Raw genomic sequence first — 19,140 nt, 5'->3', positions numbered from 1 at the left:
TTCTCCACATCCCTCCTCTTTTTCCTCCTCCTTCTCCTCCTCCTCCTCCTCCTTCTGCTGCTCTTTTTTTTTTCTCCGCTTCTCTCCCCTCCATCCTTAGCAGGCGTCCTGGAGGGTTAGTATTAGAATGCGTTGTTGCAGGAGGAACCTAAGTGTCTCCCAATGGCTCGCCGTCCTCATCCAAAGCACCCTCCTGGCCTTCACAATTGACCGGCACCTTGGAAGAGCCAACGGAGGTAGGTGACCCTCCGCCTCGAAACTTTGGGGAGGACTCATCGAGTCTTCCTTACAAACCGAAAATCCTCATTTTCCTTTTTTCCCTGTAAACGTCAGGGACGGGAAATTCTCCCCTTCGGATCGGCCGACCTTTTTTTTTCGTTGTTGGCTTTGACTTGGATTTTTTTATTTATTTATTTTTGGAGAAAAGTCACCAAAACCTGGCCTAGCGGTGGCACGAAAAAAAAAAAAAATAGGACAGAAAAAGGGGAAAAAAACCTAAAACCAGCTGAATTTGAGTAAAACCAGATGTGTATTGGACAGCAGTTGGGGGGGTGGGGGAGGTGTGCAGCAACTTGGACTCCTCTTATAAATTGGAGCCGGGAGATTACGGAGCGACAACCGCGGCCAAATAATTCTCCTAATTCTCCTTTCGAAAAAAGTTCATTTCCTTTTGCCTCCAGCGTCTGAGCCGACAGCCGGCCGCCGCGGCTTTATAGTCCTTTTTGAATTAAGTCTTAAAGTGCGGCGATAGTTTTTTGAAATGTTTGGGATTTTTGGGGGGGAATTTTTGTATTTTTTGCTCTAAATATAGAGAGATAGAGAGAACGAGAGAGAGAGAGAGAGAGAGAGAGAGAGAGAGAGAGAGCGAGAGGGAGAGAGAGAGAGGGAGGGAGAGAGAGCTGGATAAAGTGTCCGGACAGGTCAAATCATCAGAGCGCTCCTCGATTTGATGTTTGTTTGGTAAACACCCCCCCCAACAAACCCAGAAAAATACCTCCTTTCACCTACAAACAAAGAATGTGCCTGCAGATCGGCCCCATCCGGCCCGTCTAGTCTGCCTGGTTGCCCCTCAAACTTAACCTGTCGTTGGTCTCATCTTCAGGAGCCGTATGTCTATCCCACGCATGTTTAAATCCCCTCGCTGTATTACCCTCTACCACTTCTGCTGGGAGGCTGTTCCACTGATCTACCACCCCCTCAGTAAAGTAGAAGTTCCTTCCGTTCCATCTCAGCCTCCGACCCTCTAGTGTTAGATTCGGGTCTCCTCGTCTTCTTACTTCTCTTTGTGGGGTTAAACGTTTCTAAGAGGCTGTTCTTTTGTTATTCGTGGAACTCGTCACAAGAGCTTGCAGTCACATTCTACGCCGGCCAAGAGTCCCTTTCCTTTCTTGCTTTTCTAACACAATGCAGGGAAACGATGGGGGGGGCTAAAAAAAAAACAGAACCCCAAGAAGGGGTTAATAGAGAGGTTTTAAAATCTTTTATTTTGAGGCTATAAATTCCCTTTTTCCTGTCTTTTTAAAACATCTGTCATAATAAGTGGGGTAGTGGTTTCCCGGAACAGCCTCTCTGCATAGATGGTACTTTTTGTTGCCTGTGTCCTGTCATCCATAATGCGCCAACATATTCCGCAGCGCAGTACAATGTAACTGCAGGGTTGTTAGGGATTTATGTGGATGATAAGCAGGGCTGTGATTGGCTTATTACAGCCTCCCTGCTATGTGTCACGGATCTAACAGGACAGTCCTGATCAGATTTGGTGCCTTTTATACCCAGCCTCCTTACACGGCACTTGGAGCATGCGCGGGATTGGTTGGCAGGATGGCCGCTGGTTAAAGCCCAATGAGCTGCCCCCGGAGCCTCTGGAAATATTAACCCTTTAGTAGCCCATTGTGAGTAGCCCAAACGTGTGACCCAAATGGCTCTCATAGCGGTCGTCATGGAAACCTCGACTTGTCATTATTTAAAGAGACACTTAATTGAGTCACTTGCATTCAAGCAGGGATGTCACCCATAACATACTGGGAGCAAAAGCACCAACTGGGAGTCTTATATATGATCATGAGCGGGGGGGGGATAAGAAGGAGTCAGACTGTGTGACCCTGAGAATCTGCCCCCGAGACCCTGAGATTGCGGCAAAAACCCTGAGAGTTCCCGGTATTCCAGGATCTGACCCCCAGATTTATAAAGATTCTAGAACATCACCCAAAACACTGAGATCCTACGATTACGCAAGACCCAGAAGTCGTTATTCATCTGCCACGTGCATGCTTTGGGTTAACTGCTACCACTTCTGCTGGAAGGCTGTCCCATGTATCCAGCACGCACTGACAAAATATTTTCTTACGTCACATCTGAGCAGCATTTTAAAAAAAGCAGGGAACTTCTCATGCATTCCGCTTTAAAGCGGGATCTTTAATGTAACATCCAATCCCGCCAATAGTATTTTGTTATTAAAAGTCAGGCACTAGATAAGTGGAGCAGCATCCCAGCAGAAGTGGTAGAGGCTAAAATTAGGATCACGCAGAGGGGCGCATCTCTCTACTGATTAAAAAATGGCGTCTTTGGCGTAAGTTTACCGCAGCCTAATTATCTCAAGCAGCTCTGGTCCCCCATCCGCCATTGCCTTCTGCAGTAGCCAATCAGATGCTACGCAATGATCCCGTTTCCTGGTGATGTGGCAGCTTCCTATTGGTTGGGGCAGAACTGTTGAACGTGGCCGCCATATTGAGCTGTTATTGGCTGCATCTTAAAGCATAAATATTCCAAATGCGGAACCTTATTGATTTAGTTTTTCTGGTTCTAATCTTAAACAGTTTTTCCCCTCATTTTCCAGCAGAAAACAAATTACATGAAATGAACACCCAATGCACACGCAATGAACACACAATGAACATGTAATGAACACCAAATGAACACATAATGAGCACCAAATGAACACCCAACGAACACACAATGAACACACAATGAACATGCAATGAACACCAAATGAACACACAATGAACATGCAATTAACATGCAATATACACGCAATGTCGCTCATTTTTTCCAGCCTGTACTTTATAGACAGAGTAGAGGGCCTTTGACCTTCTTCTTCTTCAGGACCTTCTTTCCTCCGAACACAGCCGGGTTTAGAGGCTCCCTAGAGGGTCAGCTCTGTGGTCGCTCCGCGTATAATAGACACTGTGTTCACCAGGAGCCGGGTGTGACCTCATCCCAGGGACGGAATAAAATCTCCGACACACACACATGTATAAACGGGAATCCGAGAACATTCGTATCTTAACCCTTCGGCTGCTAAAAATATCACTTTCTCCATAAATCGATCCCCCCCCACCCGCCATCTAAAACTGGATGTAAGGAAGTTCTACTTTAGTGAGAGGGCGGTAGATAAGTGGAACAGCCTCCCGGCAGAAGTGGTAGAGGGTAATACAGTGAGGGGATGTATACACACATTGGGATAGACATACGGCTCCTGAATCTAAGACGAGACCAAGAAACCAGGAAATGTTATTTTTGAGTGAAATTCTCAGAAAAATGGTGAACCTTGCAAAAAATGGCAAACCCAAAAAGAGGCGTTTCCTGACCACTTCCTGCATTTAGATTTCCCGGCTGTCGATTCCCAGACCCGAATATGGATTATTTTGGTATGATAACCCCTGGGGTTCTTGGCCACAGGCCGCACGTGGGACGTCTTTGTGGTTCTGAGGCTCCTCACTGGTTTCCACGCCTGCAGCTCATCGTAAGGGTGACATCTTCTCCTTGCTGGATTTATTGCTCTTCCCGGCGGCAGGCGATAATTCCTGCTTCCCTCGGCTTATAACTCTAGAATGTTTGCTGAGCTTCTCCTTCGATACTTTTTTACACATTCCAAAATACTTTGTAGCCACATGGAGCATCTTCAAGCAGCTCCATGAGCTCATCCCTGGTGGCCCAGTGGCCACCATGGAGACTTTTCTAGACCTTCTCCTCCTGTCCTCTGCTGATCCGTGTGATAAGAGAGACTTAAATTTAGTTAATAAAAACGTGTCCCCTTCCTAGAAGGGCCGAATGGGGCCGATCTTCCGGCAGATTCTATGTTTTAAAGGTTTTGACAAATGGTAAGAACCGTTGGGAACCATAAAGATCCTCGGAATTCCACCACTTGGAAGCTGTTAGTTTCCCGCAAACAGAATTCCAGGGTCTTAAAAAGTATGTAACTCGCTAAATGTGGACATTTCATGAATATTTCGGGATCGTGTCCCCCTCCAGCTGAAACATCTCCTTGTTTATGAAATGCTTGTGCTGTTCCACTGAGGGATGGAAGGACAGATGTTTCTTTCCAGTGAATATAAACATTTTTTTAAAGTCTAAAGTTTACTGAGACGGATAAAAATTATTCAAAAAAGGAAAAAAATATTAAAAACACTAATGTCTGAATTAATTATATTATTTCTACTAATGAATGAAGTCTTTTTTTTCTCCCTCTTCCAAAGAGACAGCTCCGTTTCTGGTGTTCAGCCCTGAGCGAGGAGGTTGCCTACAGACACGAGGGTCTTCAGTTCAGGTGGTCCGACCCTGTAACACAAGTTCCCCTGCTCAGCAATGGATTTGGGTCTCTCGTCGCCGCCTTTTCAACCTGGGCTCCATGCAGTGCCTGTGGACGCCTTCCCCAACCAACGGTACAGCCTCTACCATCTACACCTACCAGTGTGACCACGAGAACTTCCATTCCATCCGACGATGTGAATCCCAACTGGACCAGCTTACCAACGCTTTAGGGATACTGACCACAAACGGCTCCAACCTGCAACAGTCTCCCTCAAACAGCGGCAGACAGTGGCTGATATATGGAACCAACCAAAGTATCTGCTCGGCCGCATTCATGGGTAAGAACTCCTTAGGAGATGCTAGTGTCTTCTCATGGGCCGTCAATGGGTTTTCCCGCTCAGTCTCCTTCTTTGGTCTCCTCAAGCTTCCACTCTGTGATGCATTAGATGATGGGAAGATTAGTGTAGAGAATTGGCATCAACATCATCTTAACTAGAGAGACCTCCAGCAAACCTTCTCAACGTCTTCTCAAGGAGATGACACCCAGTGACCCCACCATTAATTATCCCTCCCGATGTAGAATTTTATATCCGACACATTAACTTTTTGGAGAAGCTGGTTCTCTTTGGACCCTGGTCACTCGTTATATATCGGATGTCACGTTGACATGACGATGACCACGTACGACGAGTCGGTGGAAACTTTTCCATTGTTTTCCACGCGATTCCTCCTCATTTAAAACTTGGTCCCTTAAGCGCTCTTAAAACATCTGCCTGGTTGAGTAGAATTTTTATTACAAGCTGGTGGTTGAAGCTTCATTTCCGTGGTGAGTCTGGTGGCTTCCCTTGGTCGGTAGCTGGTTTCCCCACGGGGGGGGGGGGCATTTAATTTGTTGCATCTGTGCATTTTTGGCTTTCCTCTCCTCGATTACTTAACTTCTGGTTTTGCGTTAGACCGTTTGGAACGTTGCTGTTGGGTTTTAGAGCCGACCTGGATCTTGCCATCTGTTCTCAAAGTTCTGTTCCCCACTTTTAGGCGCCCTATTAACTTCGATTAATCGTTAAGATGTTAGCCAGACCAACAACAAACGAGTTCATGGGTAGGATAGAGTGTAACTATTAAACGAAACCCAATGATTCACCGTAGCTAATCTCCAGATCGAATGTTCTTAAACATTCCGCTTCCACTGCAAGCCACAGAAATATGAACGTAAAATGGGATTGTGACTCCTTTTGATAAGTTTACCCAAATATGACCTCCTCAAGGTCACACTTATCTTTCGCAATGTACCTTTCGACCTTTACCACTTTCCCTATACTGTATCTATCTGTATCGTTGGTGTTACCCCTCTGGCGCTCTCGTTTTGCCCCTTTTCTTACATCTCTGTTATCTTTTTTTACAGACATCTACACCATTCAGGGTAACTCCAACGGACGCCCATGCGCCATCCCGTTTAAATACGACAACCAATGGTTTTACAGCTGCACCAGCACCGGACGGGAAGACGGACACCTCTGGTGCGCAACAACGGTGGACTACGGCAAGGATGAAAAGTGGGGGTTCTGTCCCGTAAAAAGTAAGGAAAGGAGGTTAACAGAACCATATTGACTCTGACAATTTTAGTGGCCATTCTTACGTCTGGTCCATCGACGTATCACATGGTCCAAGGCCTTCACTACCAATAAAACCCACTTTCTTCTATTATTGTATTTCAGGTGACGATTGCGAGGCTTTCTGGGACAAAGATCCGCTCACCCAAAGCTGCTATCAGTTTAATTTCCAGTCGGCTCTGTCGTGGAGTGAAGCGTGGACCAGCTGTCGGCAACAAAATGCCCACCTTCTCAGCATAACGGAGATCCACGAGCAGACCTACATTAACGGTAACTATGTCACAATCTGTCGCTCGGATGGATAGCCGCAGTCTAGATGTCACCAGCGCTAAAATATTTTTCTCTTTTATGTATCTGATGTACAAAATTCTACATTCTACTGTAAATGTGTAATCATCTACCTGACCTTCTCAAGAAAGTCTTGTAATTTGTTTACTGTAAGTGGGGTAGCCAGATGGGGCACTGGGTGCGATACATCGATGACGTTTGTTACATTGTGGCTAATGTTTCTCTCAGGGCTGCTGACGGGGTACAGCTCAACCTTGTGGATAGGTCTCAATGACTTGGACACTAATGGTGGATGGCAATGGTCTGATGGGTCACCATTGAAGTTCTTGAACTGGGAGAGTGGTAAGAAGAACTATCTATCTTTCCCCTATTTTTCTTTTCTCTCCACGTCTCTCCAGCTGCACCTTGGATTTTCAGTCTAAAAGCTTTAGGTGGCCAATTTCTGATGATTGTTGGAGTAGACATGTTAGCCAAAGACGTTCTGGTTCAGAAGGTTACTTGTTGTGCTATTATCTTTGTAATGTGCCCCGTCATGTGGCTTTTTCATTGATTCTGGCTCTTTCCCTGACTCAGATCAGCCAAATAACTCAGAGGAGAATTGTGCCGTGATCCGGACCGAGAGCTCAGGGGCCTGGCAGAACCGGGACTGTGGCAATGCATTACCGTATATATGTAAGAAGGCGACCGCGTCCCACCAGAGTAACACCCACATAGGTGAGAAGATGCGCCACTGGGCGTCAATGGTCTCTAAATGGATGTATGACATGAATTAGTGTAATTAGCGGGCAAACAAGGCCAAGGACTGATTAAGGTATGAGTCTTTACAGCAGGGAACACGGGCAGACTAGACGGGGGGCCGAATGGGGCCGATCTGCCGGCAAGTTCTATGTTTCTATGTAGCATTTATAGAACAGTTAAAGAGTTCTTAGTAACGGTCGTTCTGTAGACATTGACCAAGTGCTGATCTTCTGTTCTCCACCAGAACCCGTGGAACCCGGTGTGGAGATAGAATGTGATGCCGGCTGGCTGAATTTTGGTATGAACTGCTACCGGCTGAACACCGACAAGAAGACCTGGCAGGAGGCCAAGAAGGCATGCGTCCGACTCGATGGAAACCTCGCTAGCATTCACAGACTACTGGAGCTGGAATTTGTTACCAAACAGGTTAAACAAGGCAAGTCATCCAGATCAGGGGCAACGTCTACACTACCCCTGTCTCCCTTCTGCCCCTGTGATGAACGGTCGACCCTCTCTCTCTCTATATATATAATGTCAGACTCCATCTTCCTATAACTTCAAGCACTTTCATTAAACACATGCTTGCAGATGATGCCTCTTTATTACAAAAACAAATGTTTGGATATTACTCTATATCGCACTCTATATAACGTTCAAACCTGGCTGATGTTGCAACATTGGTAGGATTTAAGGTTTTCGGATTTTCACCATGTTAGCCGTTATCGTTGGTTCCTTCTTTTCTAATCACGCCCGTGTCAGCGGGTACTAATGTTATTTTTTTATCTTTTCTTGTTATAATGCATGATCTAAACTTTAAAATTATATGTATAAATATGTATTTAATGGTAGTTTTCAGTATAAATGGGGTTCTTTTAGAGAGGGAGGTGAGGTTGGGGGGACGGCCTTGGTTGGCGATGTAGCTTTTAGGGCGTCCGTGGCGCTTTAAGGCCAGCAGCCGCCTGATGTCATAGATGCAGCCAATGGCTGGATATAAGCGACCGAACACTGGTTCTAGGGTTTTGTAGAGCCCTAGACAATTTAAGCCGTTGTTCCTCCCCATCCTTTTGCTTGTGAACATATCAAAGAAAATGGCAGCGGCTCCTCTCCACCAAGGTCACGTGTGTTGGGGACAGCCCTGGTAGGCAGAGGGTAAGTGGTTTGGCAAAGCAATAAAATGTATTTCTAGCCATCTGGTTCTTTTACAGATGTAGAGGAGCTTTGGATTGGACTCAACGATCTCAAACACCAGATGAATTTCGAGTGGTCCGACGGAAGTTCTGTTACTTTCACCTCTTGGCATCCCTTTGAACCTAATAACTTCCGGGATAGCATGGAGGACTGCGTGACCATCTGGGGACCGGTAAGTATTTGTGGCTTGGAGAACGTCGTGTAACAATAAGCCCCATTTCCCTTTTTTTCCGTTTCCTTTTATTTCTAAAGTTGCTGCAGCGAGTGTGAAACGCTTTGTAATAGCAGTTTTTTTATCTTTAACAACCCAGGATGGAAAATGGAACGACAGTCCCTGCAACCAGACCCTGCCTTCCATCTGCAAGAAACCCGGAGTTTACAAACAACAGGGCAAGGAAAATAACCATGGCTGCCAAAAGGTACTAACGAGATGGTTACTTGCTGCTAGAGGTCCATAGCCGTCGGTTGGCGGCCTTTAGTCAACCTTGGGTTCCAAAAGAGTCATAGGGGGGCAATTGATATTGCAATGAATCTCTATAAAGGACTGAGTTGGACCTTTAAACCTACCTGTGGAGACACCAAGGTTACATTTTTACCTTAAAGCCATAAAGTTGTCCTTTTCTCTGCTCCTTACAGGGTTGGAGCTGGCACAGCCCGTCCTGTTACTGGATGGGAGATGAGCAAGTGACATACAGCGAAGCCATAAAGGCATGCTCCGGTCGCTCGGCGAGGCTGCTCACTGTCCAGGACAGGTAGGTTCGGTGTATTTGGTTCATAGATCCCCTACCTAGACATCCACCTCTTGCTCCATGTTACCCGTCCATACCTCCTCCTGCACTGTGTAACTTTCCCATTGACTTTCTACAGGTTTGAGCAGGCCTACATCAACAGTCTTCTCTATGGTTCTGATGGAAGCTACTACTGGACCTCCTTGCAGGATTTGAACCGGACTGGTGTATTCAGCTGGCTAGGCGGGGATGAAGTAACTTATACCCACTGGAACCGGGACCAACCAGGTACGTCCCACCTGTACGTCTACAGTCGGGCGAAGCACCGGATCTTCACACAGGAGATACATTTAATTCAATATTTTACTGGCCGTGAAGAATTTCGGGGAATTTTGCTTCTTTCTCAACTTATCTTAACAGCCTTCTATGGCTTCAATATTCCTTTACAACCACCTGGGTTTGTTCTGAAAGTTATTTCCAGAATGCGACCTAGTTTAGGACCCAATAAATTGGTGAGTTTTACAGAATATATAAACCATTGTTTGATTTGTCCATGAACTGCTGAGAAGAAGACATCTTCTGGTGATCTCTTAAATATTTGCGTTCCCCCCGATGTTCCCAATGCAGGCTACGACCGAGGGGGATGCGTTGCGTTGGCTACTGGGAAATCCCTGGGCTTATGGGAGGTTAAAGACTGTACCGAGTTCAGAGCAAAGTATGTGTGCATGCAGAGTCTCGCCCCACTCATCCCGCTAATACCTGCCATACGCCCAACTCCCAGCTTTAATGGAAGCTGCCCAGATGGCTGGAGTTCTGGACCCAACCTGAGCCACTGCTACAAGGTGAGATGGAGGTATTGGGGGAGGCTGGTAGGAATATGAATGAGGGGTCTTTAAAAGTAGAAGGAGCGACTCAGAAATTGAGGTGGTGTTGGAAGACGGTGGGTTCTCAAGTTGAACATTATGGGGTGAGGGACAGAAAGTAGGTTATTAAGGCATAGATCATGGTGGGACTTCAGGTTCTGGGGTATATAATGCTAAAACACTTTACGTTACAGGTTTATCACTCAGAAAATCTGCAAGATAAAAAGACCTGGATATCAGCCCAGTTGTCCTGCCGTGAAATTGGGGCTCAACTTCTGAGCATCTCCAATGTAGAAGAAGAGCATTTTGTGGCCCATTTACTAAGTAAAATTTTTGGGTAGGTGCTAATTACATTGATTTTGCCCATGTGCCTCGCACGCAGGTCCCGACATATTTTCTTGTTGTGTTTGTCAGCGAATCAGATTCTGAGGCTCACGAACAGCACTGGTTCTGGATTGGACTCAACAGACGGAATCCTACTGGTGACCAGAGCTGGGTCTGGAGTGACGGGCAAGGGGTAAGTGCGAAAAATGGGATTGTAGCCTTGGACGGAAAAGGCAAAACATCTCTAGGTACTTGGGCGTGTACTACTCAGATTCAGAATGTGGAGGTCTTCTAGAATTAACTTAATAACTAATGTTATAACCCCCTGTTGTGTCATCCTCAAGACGATCTGTGGTGAAGTTACGGTACTTCGAATTGTTTATGGAACACAACTGGTTTCAAGTTTCTTTAGATCATGTGGATGTTCCGAGGGAATGCTTGTTCTCAAACTTCAATATCTCTCTCTAGTATTCCTACCACAATTTTGGTCGTAGCAACCAGGATAATGACGACATCAGGGGGTGCGTGGTCCTAGACTTGTCCTCCCTGCAGTGGGTGGCACTCGAATGTGAATCCCAAATGGATTGGATCTGCAAACTTCCTAAAGGTAACGGCATCCCAGTGAGACAGAAACCGTCCTCGTAGAACCTTTTCATTTCTCACCATTGTTCTGTAAATAATGGTGGTTCCCATTTTCTCTAAACCTCACTTCTTCGCATCATGCTGCTTCTGTTGAATTTGTTGTAGCTTGTAATGCATTTTATAATTAATATCTTGCCTCCTGTCCGCAGGAACGGAGATAAAAGAACCTACAATAACAAAAGGTATGTTCTGTCTTGGTTTGGTAACTTAGGTCTTTGTTCACAGGATTCTATTAATTACTATCTGGATTTGTTCTCCTTGTTACATCCGCTCATAAAATGTTCCTACCTGCTCAGGACTCAACGATATACGTATTTAATAGTTTCTATAGTTGCTCTTAGGGATTAGGTGCCCAATTAGGTGAACCAATAGAACATCCAGTTTCCTGGGTTTGTACCTTCCTGACCCCTACTTATAAGCAAACATAAGACCGGAGGAGAACCCAGGCTAATACATGGCAATGGATTATTAAATAAGGGACTTTGTTATTATTATTATGTAGAATATCTTTAGTAATTCTGGTTCATTGACCCTCTCCCACCATGTCTGACGGTTCTTGAATTTGCGTTTGTCATGTCCGCGCAGGCAGCACAGAGTGGTTGAAATACGGAAACACAGAGTACAGGTTTTTTGATCACCACTCCAGATGGTCCCAAGCTCAGAGGATCTGCACTTGGCTCCAGGCTGAGCTGGTGTCCATCCACGATCAGGCCGAGCTGGACTTCTTGGGTCAGAACCTCCAAATGGTATGGAAAAGCATGGTCTTAACCCTATGGATCTATCGGAAGACTGTACTGCTCGTTCTAGGCTTGGTCACATAGTCCGGATAGCTAGAAGTTCATTTAATGTTTAGCGAACATTTTGTCTAGTTTGGATCTAGTACAAAACCCGTGGTTTATTATCTAGCGAGCGAGGTCCATAGCTCTATATAAATATCAATAGGGGGTGGTCTGTCATTGCTTAACAAACGTTCATGGAAATCATTGTACGTTTTCAGCATTTCTAACCTTCTACTTTCTTGTGAATAGTTTTCCAGTGGCCAGGAGCAGCACTGGTGGATTGGCCTTCACACGTACGAGAACGATGGGCGCTTCAGGTAACTGCTTAATATTACGCAACGCTTTACGGGGGCTGACAAGACCCCACAGCGTCATTCATTTTCATTAATCACAGTTACATTTTCTCTGTCCAGCGTCTTGTTTCCCTCTCTATTTGTCCCTTTACCGTTCCCCTCTACACCCAGCTACAGCCAACCAACCCCTGCTTCCTTTCCCAGTCCAAACCTCAGCCCTTATCTTCTGAATTTAGCCTTTCACCCCTCATTTTTGTTTTTTCTTCTATCAAAATGTCATTTTATGGAAGTTTGGATGGATCTCTGGAAGAGCTCCTCGGTGTAGATGCTGTTGGAGAAGGTACTTTGTAAAGTAGTGATTTATGGACCCTTCTGTTCTCCCAGGTGGTCCGATAAGTCAGTTCTCAGTTTCGTTCAGTGGGCATACGGCCGTCCAGGACCGCCGACCAGAGAGAAGAAGTGTGTGTATATGACGGCAAGTCGGGGTGAGTACAGCGGGGAAAAAAGAGCCTTGTCTATTGTTTTGGACCACATGATGGACATCGTTCCACTTGCTTCTCCTAATTCATTGTTTTTCTTCTTCCAAGAAGATTGGAGTGACCAAAAGTGCCTCACTGCTCTGCCCTATATCTGCAAACGGAGCAATACCACAGTTCCACGACCCACTCTGCCACCACTATTGCCCTCAGGGGGCGGTTGTCCAAAGGGTTGGCTGCCCTTCCTCAACAAGGTGAGCAGGTTGTTGGGGGACTGAACACAATCCCACATTAAACATCTTATACGTGCTAATGATATGCAATTAATTGGGTGTAATAGTATCATATACCGCACCCACCTGTTCACAAGCAGAGGATAACTTAAACCGTGGCCTGTTACAGACACAGGAGAACTCGCATGCCCTCCCTGTTCTCCAAGATGTACCATTAGGTCTACTACGATTTTTTCCCCAAATCTGCATTAAAGCCCCAAAGTGAGAAATGGTGTTCTCTTTCCACGCAGTGCTTCGGCATCAAAGCAGACAGCAAGTCCGAGAGAAAGACGTGGCAGCAAGCTAGAGATTCCTGCAAGCTGCTCGGAGGAGAACTGGCCACGGTCAGTAATTATCTAGAACAAGGTAGGTATCATCAGTAATCACAGTAACTGTATCAGTATGTATTGTCCTTTATGAAGACATATCGTTTGAACCAATGCGGGGCGTTCTCAAGACCCTCTGTATGTAAGAGCTTGCAGACCCCCCCACCCGCCTGGTTCTTTGCTGTTCCTCATAGTAAATAATAGACTGTAAGCTCATAAGAATCTTGTAAGTACAGCCCAGTAAGTCTGACAACAGGTATAAAAAAGATGAACGATGACTTTACCTTATCAGTATCAGAAGGTAGATAGACTATGATGATGGATAAGATCCATTCGGCCCCATCAAGTCTTTGGTTTCATCTTAGATTCAGAAGCCTTATGCGTGTCCAATGTAAACTCACCCCACTGTACTACCGTCTACCACTTTTACTGGGAGGCTGTTCTGTTTTACTACATTAATTGCCCTGGAATTGGAATTGGCACACCAAACTTTAAAGGGACTCCTGGGATATAGAGTAAAGCACCACCAAAAATCACTTGCGTCTGATGTTAATTGTTCTATTGCGTTCTCTCCAGCTTTCATCACATCCATACTTCCAAATATAACTATCGACCTTTGGATCGGTCTTCACAGCGTCCGACAGAAGTTCCAATGGGTTGAAGGTCAGCCACTAGATTATGTGAACTGGGGCCCCGGGGAGCCGTCTAAGAAGAGTTCTTCCGGAGACGGTGAGAACCCGGTGAGTGACTTATCAAAAATCTACATTCGTGCATCTGCAAGGCGACACGGACCCCTATCTCTAAACCCACACCATTCCTTCATGTTAAAAAGCTTGTTTGAGTCCATCACAGAGCTAGTCGCTTCACTTAGTTGATGTGCCCCCCTTACGCTCATTATTGTAGCACATATCTGTAGTCACTGACGACCATGGATCCCAGCAACCTTCAAACACTCCTTTCTTATACATCTGGGCCATCAATTCAAGCTATTTGACAATCTAAATAGCTGTTAATCAGTGTTTTATGGTTTAGTGCATTCTGAAAGTGGGATCTTGTAAGTCCAGTCCAGTAAGTCTGACATCAGTGAAGAGAAAAGGAATGCTTACAAATACAATGTTATTTACGCATGTGGCAGGTTAGCTGTGTAGCCATTTCACATGGATTGCCGCATCAGTCGACCGGCAGCTGGGATGCCACGAGCTGCTTGAACAAATTAGGATTCATCTGCCAAATTAGCAAAGGTAAAGCCCGATCTGCGCATAATGAGTTGCTTTTCGTTGCATCCGACATAGGAAAACAAAGGCTTTTTAGTTTTGCCTGCATGATGGGTGGGTAGATACCTTTCTATAAGCATTTATATCAAATATTAATACCTAGAAAATAACTCAAACTGCGGGATGTTTATTACTAATTATTAATCCTGAGTTGCCGCCGTATTTGCTCTGGATTGTATTGTGTTTTTGCTCCTTCTCCTTATTATTCGTCTTCTATTTTCAATATGAAATCCTCTTTTCTCATTTTTCCCCCCCAGTTCCCTCTCTAAATCCTCCCTCTGAGCCCTTACCCCCCTTGCCCGGCCAGGATATCCGTTACAGAAACAGCAGTTACCTGATCATGCAGAAACCCGTCACCTGGTCAGACGCTCGTCTCCTTTGTGAGACTCGCAATGCCACCCTCACCAGTGTCCCAGACCCCTACCAGCAGGCGTACCTTACTATGGCAATCGGTTTACTGAATACTCCAGTGTGGATTGGACTGGCCAACGAAGAGGTATGGCTCATAGAGGACTGTGCTGCTATTTACACTTTTGGGTCTATTCACTAAGAAGCTGAACGGTCACATAAGATAAGTTCAGGGCCCGACCTGGCCAGCCTCCCCCTAATGATGGAAGATGATGGCTGAATATGGCGTGTTATGTGTTTATGCTCATGGCCAGTCAGGACCTGGTTACGGGTTCCTAGCGAGTGCCCGCGACAATACATTTTGCGAGTTACAGACGAGGGCATGCAAAGTCAATGTTAACTGGCATGTCCTCGCCTAAAACTCACTTACATTAAACCAAAAAATTGAAACATTCAATTTGTCTTCTTAAGATGAGATGAAGTTTACCCGCCGCCTTCTCCTTCATCTTGTAGGGCGGACGATCGTACTCTTGGCTCACAGACGACGGCGTCTTTTACACCAACTGGAGGGACGGAGAACCCCAGCACCTGAGCGGCTGCGTGTACATGGACTCAGAAGGGAAATGGGGCACAGCAAGTTGTGAAAGCAAAATGCCGGGAAATATTTGCAACCTTAATAGCAGTGAGTGCATTGATGGGCTAGTGTTTTAAGTCAAGTTAATTATAATGGTCCAGACTGGCACACCACGCAAATGCCCAATGGGCCGCTGGCCGACATCGCCACCTACTCTGCTGCTACAGCTATGGGCCACACAGTATTTGTGATCTGTAGCTGTTGCGGTGGGCACCTTATCTCCAGTTATTAAATCATGTATTGGTTCTTTGGGTCCTATCATCTCTCTGCATCCTCACAACCTTGCAAATGAGCTCGCCTGAGCTTTACGGTGTAAATGTCACATTTTGTATCACAATCCAGGATTAGTGTTTGTTCTTCTGGGAGAATAGGAATGGTGATACAAAGTATTTACAGTTCTAAAAGGATTCTGTTCTTGAACTAAATTATTTAGGTCTCCTCCATTCTGATCCCGGTTTCTCTCCTGTTCTAAACCAGCTTCCATCAAAACGCACAAGTGGAGCTTCAATGGCAGCTGCCCCAGGTCGATCGGTGACTCTTCTTGGATCACGTTCCGTAATTTCTGCTACTCCTTTCACATGGAGATCAACGTCAGCCAAAAAGAAGCATCCAAGAGGTGCCAGAAAGGTATTTTGTACATGCGTATGACACATATAAGCACCGCTGAAAGACGTATGTTGACCAGTCAGTTGGCCACTAGCTGATGTATGATCCATATTGGGGAATCTCTTGGTGTTCCTTTGGTGATCTAATGCTGTGGAGGTTCTTTTGCAGTTGGCGGAGACGTCCTAACGATAGAGGATGAATCTGAGAACGTGTTTGTCTGGGAACACCTACAGACTTACGAGAGTCAATCCAGAGGAGCCTGGCTGGGAATGTCCTTCAATGCCAAAGGTATCAAATGTTACGATATGGGTGTTGGGTGAGGTTATGGAGAATCCCAGGACTAGATGGGGGTACGTTGATGGACGATAAGTGGGAAAGGGATCAAACAGGTGAAAGGATTAGATTGGTGATTGGATATGGATATATGATGACTCTTACCTCGGTCACAACCTGGTGGAAGAACCTTGAGTGATCTGAAGCCTTGTAGGAGATGTCTGGATTAGATTTATCACTCTACGAATTAATCCTAGGTACCTAGTACTAATATAGGTTACTGTGATGTCTTTCGCTTACTGTGTTACTTTCACCCAGGTGCAAGCCTCTTATGGAATGATAACACCCCGGTGAACTACTCCAACTGGGGGCAACAAGACTCGGGTCCCAGTTTGCTGAGTCCAAACTCCTGCTACTGGATTCAAGGCAGTAACGGATTATGGAATCTGGGCTCCTGCACTAACGTCAGCATGGGGGTCATATGCAAGTTATCTAGAGGTGAGCAAACCTGGAGATCCACCTGGGCACAAGATGTTATGAATCGAGCCCCAAAATGCTTTTAATGAACATTCGTCTTTTATGGAATAATTAGCATTGGCCAGTTGACTGTGGCAAATCTACTTTCTTGGAAACACTCAGCATTTTTATGTTTCTTTATAATTACCACCAGTAACGTTTCACCCTTTGGGTGTCTAAAATATCTAATGATCTTGTTTTCCTTTCTTTCAGCTCAAGAAGCAGAAGCTTCAAAATCCAGTAAGTACCCAATGATGGTGGAACAAGGTCCACCGGTGAAATGCTCTTCAGCTCCATCACCAAATTTTTAATGAAAAGCTAAAGTACTTTTGAGATTTAAACGAGGATTCCAAGTGGATTGTTGGTTTAGAATATTGCAAACATGGGGGACGACCCGGGGGGGGTTAGGAGTTAAAGGGGAGTTTTAAAGAAACATTCCATCAGGTTTACGTCAGCCCCAACACGTTTCTCCTGGATGAAGGGCTGAGGTAGCCCAGTAGAATATGGAGTTAATGAAGTGAGGTTTCTTAGGGACATGAGGTCAACGTAGAAAACTGTCATATTACATCTTGTATCAGTATTGGTAATCTGGTCTCTTCGATTTCCCGCAGTTCTGCCAGAGCACACTACAGCAATAGCGGTCGTGATCCTGTCTACGGTGGCCCTTTGCGTGTTAATTGCCGTCATCATCTACCTTTACCGGCGCAGAAAACACGAGGCGGAACGAGGAGCCTTCGAGAGCGCTAGATACAGCCGCACCAATTCCAGTCCAGGGGGGTCGGCAGAAAAAAATATCCTGGTGTCGGACATGGAAATGAATGAACAGGAGTAGTACAGACAGGGTGTGATTTGAAGCACAAAGAAAAATAGTGAAGCAGAGGTGGGGAGGGTCAAGATTGTGACTTTTCATGCTTCCAACAGCCCGAAGACACAAGTGGTCTTCGTTATCGCGGAGGGTGCTGGATGACCCTTGAAAATTACGAAGTTTTACCCATTCAGTATTCAATGGGGGCTTCAATGCATTGCTGTGCAGTCTGTTGTAAGCCCCCCAACCCCAAAGATGAAAAATATTAGAAGCCCTATCTCCTGGACTGATCCAGTGTCGCCACCATCTCCCCTACCTATGGACTAGAAACCACAGAACGCAAGATGGACGGACAAGAGGACAATCATTGAGGTCCAAGCTGCGTTCACTCTTAAGAGACCCTCCCTACTTATTTGTACCCATCGTCATCCTCAAATAATGCTGGAAGAGTTGGGAGAGTAGGAAGAAGGATAAGGCGGATGCCCAAGTTAAGCACCCATTTCACAATGATATAGAATGACTCTATTAGGTGGCCAGTAGACATGTATTTTATCACTGTCCGGTCTGGGATTCCCTTAAGGATGTAGATGGGTGTGGTTAAATGCTAGCTCCACCCACCTTTGCTAGACTGGTGCCTATTTAGACCCCTGTTCAAACCCAGTTTTATCCATAATTTGCCCAAAGCATTAACTTCATGGCCTTTTTATTAAATGACATCTTTCAGGGGTGCCCTGTAGGGTATATTCAAGTAGCTCAGACCCGAGAAATAATCCCATTATCTTCTCGCCCCTCTGCTTCCTCTATTCTATATTTCATATTGGGCACCAATACCGCTTTAGCAGATTTTGTTTTAATTGTTTTACATTTTTGTTTTGCTTTTATACTCATTTTCCTTGGCTTCCCCTTATCCATTAAACAAAGGACCAAAAAAAAAACAAAACTCAATTCTGGAGCGACCTTAAGGACCAAAATAATACATTTTTGTGATTTTATAGCCTGCACATCAGTAATAATAGCGATTTATGAATGTATAATGCCCCAGGTAAGTGTGAACGCAGCTTAAAGGGTATACGATGAACCTTCTCATCTCATAACATGAATATCTCCAGCAATGGAGTCATCTCCACGTGGGAAGATCGGTCTGTGACAATTTTATCTCAAGTAAAGTCTATGGTTTTTGCAAAAGACTCATCTCTAAACTGGATCACAGATCCCCCCCCCCACAAAAAAGCTTCAAAACTCTATCATCTCCCACCGGATCTCCATCGTTGTTGCATCTCAGAAAAATGACTGCAAATACAGAGTTCTGGATAAATTAAGAGGGAATGACCTGGAACCAAGAGACACCATAAGCTGTGTGCCAAATTAATGAGAGTTAGGATCAAGCACTATATTTTTATATCTGTACGTCTATGTCGGGCGTATTGGTATATTTAAATGGCAATAAAAGCGAAAGCAATCATCTGTGTGGTTTTGTTATTCTTGTGTGTAACATAGAAGCATGGGATTGGTACATAAAGGGTTAAAGACGTATATTATAGAACACCAGGAACTTCCTTTGTGTGTTTTGTCTTTCATTGGGGGGTGAGAATAAGATAACATGTGAAGAGTTGGTCGCAGTTATTTA

At 45.2% G+C, this 19,140-nt stretch overlaps 1 protein-coding gene across 2 annotated transcripts; it reads left to right on the top strand.

The window, feature by feature from the left end:
• Positions 1–89: 89 nt before the first annotated feature.
• On the top strand, positions 90–18,975 carry MRC2 (mannose receptor C type 2). 2 transcript variants are annotated; one of them, XM_053453244.1, is made up of 30 exons: positions 90–236; positions 4,476–4,868; positions 5,933–6,106; positions 6,246–6,410; positions 6,657–6,770; positions 7,002–7,142; positions 7,411–7,602; positions 8,372–8,526; positions 8,666–8,773; positions 8,991–9,106; positions 9,222–9,370; positions 9,710–9,924; positions 10,140–10,282; positions 10,360–10,462; positions 10,738–10,876; positions 11,061–11,093; positions 11,497–11,657; positions 11,940–12,007; positions 12,368–12,468; positions 12,574–12,713; positions 12,983–13,097; positions 13,634–13,797; positions 14,193–14,298; positions 14,589–14,827; positions 15,193–15,361; positions 15,791–15,940; positions 16,088–16,207; positions 16,511–16,690; positions 16,922–16,948; positions 17,320–18,975. In XM_053453244.1, the coding sequence occupies exons 1-30, from the start codon at positions 128–130 to the stop codon at positions 17,538–17,540; spliced, it is 4,410 nt and encodes a 1,469-aa protein (XP_053309219.1). In that variant the 5' UTR covers positions 90–127; the 3' UTR covers positions 17,541–18,975. The 2 variants fall into 2 exon arrangements, with proteins under 2 accessions (XP_053309219.1, XP_053309218.1); XM_053453243.1 differs by having other exon boundaries at positions 12,571–12,713.
• The last annotated feature ends 165 nt before the right edge of the window (positions 18,976–19,140 follow it).

Source organism: Spea bombifrons, chromosome 13, assembly GCF_027358695.1.
Source record: "Spea bombifrons isolate aSpeBom1 chromosome 13, aSpeBom1.2.pri, whole genome shotgun sequence".
Classification (NCBI taxonomy): Eukaryota; Metazoa; Chordata; class Amphibia; order Anura; family Pelobatidae; genus Spea; species Spea bombifrons.
The sequence above is the reverse complement of the archived record's forward strand: the minus strand, read 5'-3'. Positions and strand labels throughout refer to the sequence as shown.